Raw genomic sequence first — 11,297 nt, forward strand, 5'->3', positions numbered from 1 at the left:
GTATCTTGGAAATGTATTGAAAATTAATCTTATGTAAATCTATTTATGATCACTAGTTTCGCCTTCGGCGCGCGGTCCTGGTAATTATTTATAAATTATTATGGATATTGACAGTAAGAATGATAAGATGATGTTGCCAAGAATGATCAAACTCGGGTAGAGAGACACCAGGGCTGCTCGGGTACACCTGAGCAAGGCGAGAACCTGATATGTTGTTGGGGTAAGTCTGGTCGTGTGGTGATTTTTTGAAAATCTACAAAACACTCAACGTTGTAGCGGGACAACCCACTAACAGGTTGGACGACACAAAACTTTTGACTGTAAAAATAATCAAAAATAGAAGACAACCCATTAACACAGGTAAACAGGGAGATGATAAATACATATCTTAACAGGCCTGTCAAACTTAATTTCATTCTTACAAGTTACAAGAAATGTGGCTAATTACTAGCCAACAAACACCAGGGCGAAGAAAGCCATGTACTTGCAGATATCATACACCGTTCCAGAAGAAAAAAGTAGAAGCTGAAATGCATCCGCCACTTAGAATGAAAACTATATGAAACATTCTTTCTATTACTGCTTGCTTGCTCCGACATTATCAGACTGGGTGTAAAGAGCTAACTGCTAAGAACATGATAAGCTGAGAAGCGGAAACTGTCTGCCCGTTTGCACATGGACACCCTTTGCACCATCAAAGTAGTCGGAGAAAAGTACGTGTCATTTCGTCCTGGAGAGTTAAGGCTAGTCGGAATAATCCTGAAATTCCACATTACATAAGATGGAAATATCCTTATTTTCATCTGATAGAATAGGATGCAACTTCTAAGTCTATGTGGCTCTAGTATCCATCAGTCGGCAGCTGAAAACAGCAAGAGCAAGTAACTGAATCATATTATGCCATTAGAGCAGTCCAACAGCCTAGCAAGTAGCAACTATAACAAGGAGTACAAAAACCAAAATCAAGTGCAGCGACGTGACACTGCCTACGTAGAAAGAACAAAATTGAGGGAAGATTTGAAACATCGCCCTCCAAGCAAAAGTAACAATACAATTACTGATCGAAAAGGGACGCTAACAGAAACAGCGGCAAAACACAGAAAGCACAAGAATCATATCTAAGTGAGTGGACCAAAGATTGTTCCAAGGGTTAGGTAATTGCACAGTGCAGAGCTTATACTTCAAACCAAACAAACCAATATCAATTCAGGAAGATTCTGTAACAAATATCATCAACCCAGATTTCAGTGACACGTCTCAGAAAATGTAAAATCAAGGTATGTCTGATGCCATCCTTATAATAGAAAGGATTGATACGAAATCTGGGATACGATCATTATATGCTGAGTCAGTGAACTCTGCAAAACGATGACAATATAATCCACAATCTGTCGTACTACCCAAAAACGACAACTTGACTAAAACCACAGGCTGAAAAAGCGGGGTGCTCAGTTACTTCACTTCACTGCCATCCATAAAGCTCAGCAACGGCTAAAAAGTAAAAGCAAAATATTTATGCTTGGGAACATCATCTTTTATATCAGAAATGTTGTCTAAGGTGTCTACATTTATATTGTATGCAAATATCAAGGATTTGACCTAAAGGTAAACGGGTAATATCCGGGTGGCATGCGAGTGGCTATACTCGCTCACTTGCATTAACGACCAATTTCGATAGATATATACGGATTACTGGCTTGCACAATTGTCTTGCACTGCAGATCACAAGTATGGGAACCCACGACCACACATCAAAATGGGTGCAACCCGCTTTCCAGATCCCGAGTCCAGTAGAATTATAGCTAGCTGAGGAGATAAAGGCTTTTCGCACAACCATATTCTTGCACCGAAAATTCCTTTCGAGAGAATTCAAGCAAAGGAAAACAATATTGCTTTAGTTCAGAATTCATGTTACCCTGAATTCTATAGCTATACCAAGGTCCTTGTTTGTCAACACACACAAACTTTTTTTTTTTTTTTTTCTTCTTTTTAGTTCATTTTTTTTCTTTTTCCCCTTCAAATAAGCAATAAATAAACTACAAATGACGGAATGAATATATACAAAAGTGTTAACACTCTCCCCATGCTTAAACCAAACATTGTCCCAAATGGTAGGCGGGAAAACAAAATATAAGGGAAAGACAATATACCATCACCTAGGAAGAGCTAGACCCATTGCACGAACGACGGGTCCGACGAGCATGAGAGCGAGCCTCCCTCTCTTGATTTCTCTGCGCGATCTTAGCATACATTTCATTAGAAGGAGGTTGGTAGGTCTCTGGATACATGCGTTGAAACATGTCGCGAAAAGAGCGTTGGAGTGCCAAAGACTCCATATTCTGATCCTGGATGTAACCAATCTCATCCCTCAACTCCTCCATGTTGACCTCCATTCGCGCCCTCCACTCAGCATCATCTCCACCAACCCGGGGTCCACCCGAACTACCGGCCTCAGCTTCCTCTATCTCCTCATCATCAGCCCTCGCGGCAGGCGCCCGCCTCGCCGGAGGAGTCAAATCAACCATATGAGCCGGATCTGGCGGGATATTCAAATCCCGATTATGGGGCCCCACTGGGATTCCATCACTCCTCGCGGCAGGCGCCCGCCTTGCCAGAGGAGTCAAATCAACCATATGATCCGGATCTGGCGGGATATACAAATCCCGATTAAGGGGCCCCACTGGAATTGGATCACCCTCTGGTCGGGGTAATCGCAAGTAAGGAAGTTTAACTCTAGTCCCTTTCAGCAAAGCATATGCCGGCTCATCAGAAGCAATAGGAGCAAGCATTTTCATCCTCTTCATCGACTCAATGTCCATCCGCGGGTCTCCAGGGATACGGTCAGCATCATCCAAAGGTAAACCCAACTGTGTAGCAATCAAAGTAACAAGACCACCCATTGATAGCTTCCCACACTCCATTCCCCTTGTTTCCAGACAAGCATTAACAAACGCTTCCACCCAATCCGGGTGACCAACTCCCTCCGGACTCATACTCCACAAAGCTTTTATTTCATTCCTAGGAAGATTAGTTGGCTCACCCTGACAAAAGAAATCCATCGCTATGACACGATGCACAAACCTAAAAGCGGGGTGAGAAAGCCTAGAGCTCTTCTCAGTAATACTTGATTTAGCTTCATGATTAAGTGCAAACCAAAAATCAGCCACCGTTGCATCACTAGGACTCACCCATGCTTCCTCATTCTCCCTCGGCGCAACACCAAAGGCAGTTCTCAACTCTCCATATGTCATAACATGGGTTTGATTCAATAGTTGAAACCGGATGCTTTCAAACTCATCATCACCCACCTTCTCCAAGGTAGACAAGAACTCCAAAGTTAATCTCCTATACGTCGGAGCAGTCTTATCTAGAAACCCTCTAAGTCCCCCTCTACTCAACAACACCTCTACCGCCTCAAGCACACCCAACTTCTCCAATGCATCTCGGTCAAAGAACTTTGATACCAAAACTTCCCGTTTGTCAAGTGTAAGATCACACCAAATAAGCTTTTGTTTAAAAGTCAAATTACACCCCAGATAGTTTACTCCAGCACGGAGTTTTGGCCTAGTGGTGGGTTTGGTAGCGGAAGTAGAACCGGGTTCGCCGGGGTTTTTACCAGGTGCTTTTCGTTTGGTTGTCATTAAAACTTTACTAATTGCACAAAACTTAGCACATAAAAACCGTCTCAAAACCTTCAAATTGCGCAAATTCAACCAATTAATTAACACCTACTAAATACGTCTTATCAACCTCCAAACATTAAATCCTAGTTCCGCCACTGGTTAAATCCGATGTGTTACTTCAAATTAAACAAGGGATTTGAATGATATAGAAACACTAAAATTACAAATAGAAATTGGAAAGATAATTGACAGTGTTGGAAACATTACCTAGCAACAAAATCAAAGCTTGAATCTAGTAATGTCAATCAAGAAGGAGATCCCATAGCATTGTTTTGGAGCTTGTTCTTTACTGGGGTCTCTGGGTATAGTAGGAGTGTTCTTTTACTGGGTATGGAACTTCGGATAAATGGGTAGCGGTTAGACCATGTCATGGACCAAGCGAGCGGGTTACGCGTTCGGGTAAAATACGTTATAGTTTGGGTTTCGAAAATTCGGGTTTGTATCGATCAGTTTAGATTATTTCAAAATTTTAAATTTAGATTAGTTTTATTTGTATTAAGTACAAATTTTTAATATATTTATCCATTTACGGATCGGTAAAGTTTTAACCCTGAATGTGTCGATTATTATCGGACGGGGTTATTTTCAAGCGGGTTTCACTCGATTTTTCAGGTTGAGTCATCCTTTCACTACTCTAGGTGCGGTTGTTTCAACGGTACGGCAGATAATTTAACAAGTATATATATTACTACTTTATATATTACGAGTATTTATATTTGAGTATTTAGATTTGGATTTTTTTCTCTCCGGGATATATCAAAATACTTGAATAATTATTATGAATTTATACTAGTATAAAAGATTTTCCCGTAAGAAATTTAATTATATAGAGTATTTTTTATGATTTTTTCATATACTCCCTAGTTTTTCGAGGAGTATATACTTTTTCCATATACTCCCTTGTTTTGTTGAGTATATATTGAAAGTAAAAAAAACTTATTAATATCAAATGATTGCCTCGAAAAATCGAAAACTCATCAGAAAAAATGTGCAAATGTGAGACGGTCTTGCATTCGTCCATCAAAAATACTCTCGTATTCTTCATTATACGAGGAGTCAAAATATGACCGTGTAAACTGTCGGGAACCCGAAAATAACCGAGACATGTTCAAATGAAGACCTTCATCGTTGCACTCAAATCTCGATCATTGGCCACGAATGTGAACGATAATGTTTGAAATGAGTTCATGACTTTCTACCGAACTTTTGAAATACAGTTGCAAACTTGCAATGCAACATCACAGGTCAAATTTGGTACCCATAAGTTTGGGAATCAAAAACAAAAATTCCAGAAATTGTCAGGACCCAAATTCCTCCTTCCAAATTCCAAACAAGGAGTGAATCTAAATCTAAATCTAAATCTCGTCATATAGTAAAGACTGTCTTACCCGCAGATTTCAGCTATATGAGCGCAATGTTTGCAGTAAGAACACGACTGTTTGAGAATGCAAACGATCTGGCAATTTTTTTTTAATAAGAGTAACACAGGAACATCTCTTCCACTACCAATGAATTTTAAAGCTTCTAAGATCCTGGTTACATGAAATTCCTACTTAAGACACCGAACGAGAACAACTATTTGCAGGCTTGTGACGAAGCATTCCTCAAGAATCAAGCCTGAAAAAGGCCCCAATCGTTTACTTTGAAGCTGGTAACAGAAACCTTGAAAACCTCAGCCATCGACGTACGTCCTGACTGTTCTGCAGGCCTTACCGCTCCAGCTCCAACTGTGCCCGCGCTTTCACTCAGTGGACTGCCATCAAAAGATTTTCAACATTTAAAAACTGCCTTTTTAACTAAGGAATCATTCTATACAACATGAATAAACCTTGCAGATGAGTATTATTTAGGCTTACTTTATAACAACAGGTTCATATGCAGTGATCAGGACATCAGTACCAGCTTCCTTAAGACGCAAATTTGCCAGATAAACCTGCATAGTTCACAGAGAGGCTTGCAGTTACGAACTTACGAGTTAGAGCCATTAATTTTGTCTCCATTTGACTTAGGTGGGCAAACTTAATCAATTTCGACTATTTATTTCTCCAAATATATGTAATTTAAAATGTAAAATCTGCCATGTTTGGCTTATCAAAATAGTTATCTTCATATGATTACTGAAAAAAGGTTGTATCTGGTATATATATCGAGAGAATATCATGCAAAGTTTGAAATTGTTTTACCCTCAAAGTCAAATTGAAATAAACGATATGAAGAGAGTATTATGAGTTATATGAGAGACGGAGAAAAATGAACATAAACAATTTACCGACCACTTACCCTCACTATATTCTGTGCTTCTCTCCCTTGCCTCCCCTTGGAGATAGCCTGCATAATAATGACAGGACAAAGCTTGATGAGCTCAAACGCTGGTCCGGTAAAAATAGGAAACAGTGTGGCGTCGAACAGACAAGTTCTACACTTCTACTGAATAACGGGCAGAACTGAAACCTGACAACTATATATGTAATTTGTTCACTACAAAACTCGATTAGTGGCAAACAAGTAAACTACTTGAAATCTAATAGCCTCAATCTACCAACTTCAGAAGGCATTTGAGTCCTTCCTGAAATGGATACCTTCAAGGCAAAGTGAGGTAGAGATAAGTCATACCATTTGGCCAACAGCAGTGGTTACAACAGCTGGCGTGTTACGATAGCTCAATGCGGGAGCCTCTATGACTCCTGACTGTTCAATTACCTGCAAATGAAAAATTGTCAATGTTCCATCAATTTCTGGCACTGGACCCAGATGACGCCTCCATGATTTTATGGCAGACAAATATAAAAGGCAGAGGAATGAATGCTAACACACTGCCAATTTATGATAGCATTGTACGACATTGATTAATCATATCAAGCATACTAGAATCTAATCAACTCTTAAATTAATCTCTGCATTATACTAAAATTACTGAGGGCAATATAAGGCTGTAGGATAAGTGGGGGGGGAAAAAAAAAAAAAAAAGGTATTCCGTCAAAAGAACAACTAGAGCACCCTCCCAATTTGATAGGGAGGAACGGAGATCGACAGTCAATGGTCGATTTGTAATAACCTCTTCCCTGATCCTCTCCTGTAAAGGGGTCAATCATCTACGGCCACAGTGGTTTCAAGTTCGGACTTCAAGTTCTGCCTGTAGGCTGTAGCTATAAACGGATTTTCAAGCACATCATAACAAGTATAGGGCTTTCACTAAACAAAGTAGCAGTCAGCAAAGCCGGAATACAAGATTAAGATTTTGGGGGGGCGCAAAAGTCAGTTTCGAGGTTGAGGCTGCAAAGGTAAGTGCCAGCCTCAATGCGAGCGAAAATATAATAAATATTGTGATTTTCAAAAAGTTATATATACAAAGTCGAGGAGGACGGCTGCTAGTTGCCACTACTAACCCCTTAACTCCGCCAGGACCACCACTTAGTGATCACCCTCAACCTCAACAACTCCTATACCGCTACTTGCAACATAATTCAACTATAAAACTCGGCAGGTAAACAATCAATCAGTCAATCACAGAGATGCATACTACAAAATTCAGCCAAAGGAAAGAAACAAAGCTAAACTTACCATGCCACCTTCGGCATCCTGTTCCGTAGCAAGATCTTGAAGGAACCATACAGCACTATTTTCATCAGTAACCTCATGTTTCAAGTCCAGCAATTCAACTATGATACTCTCATCTCTATCAGGGTCAGAAAAAGCTTCCTAGAATCACACACAAAACCCACATCAAACCAATTTACATAAATCTTTAAAACACTCAAAAATTTAACCTTTTCATTTTAAAATATCCAAAAAATAAGATGATACTAGAATGATAAACCGAAATATTTACATAAACAATGAAAAATCTTTATCAAAATTACATTCTCTACAAAACAATTTTCATAAATACATAAATGGGCAAACACAAGCAGGGTGAAATACTGAAAGTGTGTCTTATAGACTGCAAAAACTCAGAAATTGTGAGGATATTTCCACATTCGGGTTCTTAACACGCGCCCTTAAGACACAAGTTAGAAAAACCGTTAAACAAATAGTAGAACAAATTGAAACCCATGATTCAAAATAATAACACAAATTCAAAGAACCAACCTGGTGATCAGGGACTTGCCTAACATTGCTCAAATCCTACACAATTCAACACCAAAAAAGACAAGATTTTGATCACTACCCACAAAATTCAAACATTCATACTAACAAATTAAGTAAAAACATTAACGAAAATCACAAGGTTTAAGTCAAATAACCTGGAATCTATCAGGGAACGTCATAGAAATTGCTCCACCAAACAAAGAGTGCACAGAAAATGCATCTTGTGCCATTTTCAGCAATTAAATTGAAACCAAGAATTCTTATTAACTGCAGTAACAACAAAAATAAATTGTCTAATTAAGCAGAAATAATGAAGATAAAAGGAGCTGAAGAATGTACTTGATGATGGAGTTTGTGGACTGACCTGAGAAAATGAAGGATTATGAAGTTGGTTGCAGAGTTCCAGAAAGTGCAGAAAAATGGAGGATGAAGAGGTGTTTATATATGCGTGCTTTAATTAGCTTCATAATGACGCCCCTAATTATCCTTTGTGCTTCATAGTGACGCCAGTTCTTTTTTTCTTTTCTTTTTTCCATTTATACTGAGTTTTTTTCCGGGTGGTAATCGGGTTGGGACTTGTACCAGGTCTAACATTTTTAGACGAGTTGGTTTTTGGGTCACTTGATGCGCCGGGTTAGATCGAGTTTGGATCGGGTGTAGTTATTGTCATTTTTTTATCGTGTTACTTCAAATTTTTTACCAATAATTTTTGTTTTTGCCGGTTGTTTGATTTTGTTACAATGTTATCTTAAATACTAAATCACTTTCATATAAATCAATGTTAAGTTTTGTTCCGGGTGTAATTCCAGAGCAGTTATATGTTACCACCCGTGCTTGTAGAATGACGTCTTTGGTTGAATCCTCCTTGCGGTCTCCTGAAACGATGAACAAACTGAGGGCTCGGCTTTGGACCGAGCGAACTCACTCCGACGCTCAAGTCAGTAACTTAGAGAGGTAAGTTGTTGTTACTTGGCAAAGTACGTATTGTAGAGAGATAAGGAAGATATTACCAGATGAATAGTGATTCTTGGGTTAAATTGTGGATCCCCTCCTCAATGAGAGTTGAGGAGTATTTATAGACTTTCACCTTTTGTCACGTAGTGGCCAAGTGGCTAGCAGGTGGAAAGACTGATCTACCCCTCGGTCGAGGGACTCATGGCAGGCCGGCGGGCCCTGTTGACTCGCCGCCGAGGGGTCTTGGATATGAGTTCGCGGATGTGTGCCTCGGCTGGCTCATTGTCCCCGCCGGGGCACAAGAGACAGGCCGACAGGTGGCTACTGGGTGGGGCTTCTCCTCCGACTATGGTAAGTCGGGCTTCTTCTCCGACTCTGACGAGTCGGACTTCTTTCACTCCTCTGAGGCAGGCCTCGTCGGTGCATGGCGCGGCTGCTGTCCCCGCGGGTGCGGGAAGGACTTAGGTCTACCACTGGCACTCTGGGCTCCTCCGGCGTCTTGACGGGGCCAGCTTCTTCCAATGCTCCATTCAAGTCTCTTGGAGTCACATTCTGGGCCCTGGTCTCCTGGACGGGTTCCGCCGCTCTTGTCGGTGTGACAGTGTGAGCCGACGTACTACCAATTAGGTCCAGGAGTAGCTTTAGTTTCGCTGCATCGACCACATGTCCCATGATGGTGACCTGGTTGGCGGGCAACGACGTATCTGGTATTATTGGCATCCCGTACTCCGGTTGAATTACCGTAGGTGGAGGGTCGCGCAACTCGAAGCGTGGACGGTATTATCTTGGCAGAATTCGGTTTCGTCAGTCACGAATACCTCTTGTTGTTTCGACATCTTGTTAGCTTTTTGGGTTTTTTTTTTTTTTTTTTTTTTTTTTTTTTTTTTGGGAATGAATGTGACTAGCTTCTAGTATCTCTTCCCCACAGACGGCGCCAATTGTTCCGGGTGTAATTCCAGAGCAGTTATATGTTACCACCCGTGCTTGTAGAATGACGTCTTTGGTTGAATCCTCCTCGCGGTCTCCTGAAACGATGAACAAACTGAGGGCTCGGCTTTGGACCGAGCGAACTCACTCCGACGCTCAAGTCAGTAACTTAGAGAGGTAAGTTGTTGTTACTTGGCAAAGTACGTATTGTAGAGAGATAAGGAAGATATTACCAGATGAATAGTGATTCTTGGGTTAAATTGTGGATCCCCTCCTCAATGAGAGTTGAGGAGTATTTATAGACTTTCACCTTTTGTCACGTAGTGGCCAAGTGGCCAAGTGGCTAGCAGGTGGAAAGACTGATCTACCCCTCGGCCGAGGGACTCATGGCAGGCCGGCGGGCCCTGTTGACTCGCCGCCGAGGGGTCTTGGATATGAATTCGCGGATGTGTGCCTCGGCTGGCTCATTGTCCCATTTGGGCACTTAAGAGAGAAGCCGACAGGTGGCGTCGGTTAGGCTGTCTAAGCCGTTGACTTGCTGTGGATATCTTTGACCTTGCTCAATATGCTGACTGGTCAGCGGGTGCAGAATATGCCCCATCAAGTTTAATGTTGTTGGATCATCGATCTTATTGGTCGATATAAAGTTAGATTCATATCGGGTTAGGTTCTGGTCTTTGATTATCCGATTATATCGATTTCGAGCCGGTGTACCTTTCATTTTTCCGTTTATCCATAATATTTTTAGTTATTCCCAAACATAGCCTTATAAACTCTCACTTAAGTCCATTAATTAATTCCTTCGCACAATTAGTGGCGGAGTCAGGAATGTAAGTCAGTAGGGCAAAAATTTTCAGCGGGGGTGAAACGGTAATATTATAAGGGGGCCTCAAAAAAATTCGAAAATTTTAGCTACAAATTTCAAAATTTTCAAATGTCGGCGGGGGCAACCGCCCCTGCTAGCCCCTCCCTGGCTCCACCAATGCGCACAACCCACAACTTCAACTCTTCAAGGCTCGTGTTACACTGTTACCCAATACCATCATGGCATCATGGAAATACACTTTACACCACCACTCGTTTCATAAACCACCGTAGTTAGATCTAAATTTAAATCACTCGTTACAAGTCTTACAACAATCAAGAACGACAAAAGTTTTTTTTTTTTTATTTATTATTCCTCTCTATGACTTTCCCACTTCACGAATCCCATATTATTTACACGTCAAAAGGCAATTTTTGTTTTTCTCTTGCATTTTTAATAAAAAAGAAGCAAACTTCTTACGAGTTCGTATAAAAAAGCTGTTATACATTATAATTCACACAACAATAAATAAATATTCATAATTACTTACCCAATAAAAAATCGCCTTATATCATTCTATAATAAAACCACTCAAAATTCTAGTGGTTAAAACTTTGATAAAACTTTGATATGGTCTAAGTTTATGTTTTCTAGATTTTGAGTCTGTCACTCTCCGGTGGTACCTGATATAAGTGGTTTGCACGCCATCACATATAATCGGGGTTACACACTGTACACCAAAGAACAAAGATAACCATTGCGGGTCTTTTCGTAAAAAAAAAAAAAAAAAAAAAAAAAAAAAAAAAAATCCATATCCGTTACAAAATTATCATATCGAC

The 11,297-nt window shown here is 40.4% G+C and overlaps 2 protein-coding genes across 3 annotated transcripts; both read right to left on the reverse strand.

The window, feature by feature from the left end:
* Positions 1–351: 351 nt before the first annotated feature.
* Positions 352–4,045, reverse strand: LOC141644155 (uncharacterized). 2 transcript variants are annotated; one of them, XM_074453627.1, is made up of 3 exons: positions 3,891–4,044; positions 2,151–3,692; positions 352–862 (listed from the first exon to the last, which is right to left on the reverse strand). In XM_074453627.1, exon 2 carries the CDS (start codon positions 3,639–3,641, stop codon positions 2,157–2,159), a length of 1,485 nt encoding a protein of 494 aa, XP_074309728.1. In that variant the 5' UTR covers positions 3,642–3,692; positions 3,891–4,044; the 3' UTR covers positions 352–862; positions 2,151–2,156. The 2 variants fall into 2 exon arrangements, with proteins under 2 accessions (XP_074309728.1, XP_074309729.1); XM_074453628.1 differs by having other exon boundaries at positions 352–759; positions 2,151–4,045.
* Positions 4,046–5,121: 1,076 nt separating this feature from the next.
* On the reverse strand, positions 5,122–8,283 carry LOC141644156 (uncharacterized). The gene is made up of 8 exons (XM_074453629.1): positions 8,137–8,283; positions 7,928–8,039; positions 7,773–7,808; positions 7,245–7,382; positions 6,297–6,383; positions 5,964–6,011; positions 5,540–5,616; positions 5,122–5,436 (listed from the first exon to the last, which is right to left on the reverse strand). The coding sequence occupies exons 2-8, from the start codon at positions 8,000–8,002 to the stop codon at positions 5,295–5,297; spliced, it is 603 nt and encodes a 200-aa protein (XP_074309730.1). The 5' UTR covers positions 8,003–8,039; positions 8,137–8,283; the 3' UTR covers positions 5,122–5,294.
* Between the last annotated feature and the right edge of the window lie 3,014 nt (positions 8,284–11,297).

The sequence above is a fragment of the Silene latifolia genome, chromosome 2, assembly GCF_048544455.1.
Source record: "Silene latifolia isolate original U9 population chromosome 2, ASM4854445v1, whole genome shotgun sequence".
NCBI classification, from domain to species: Eukaryota; Viridiplantae; Streptophyta; class Magnoliopsida; order Caryophyllales; family Caryophyllaceae; genus Silene; species Silene latifolia.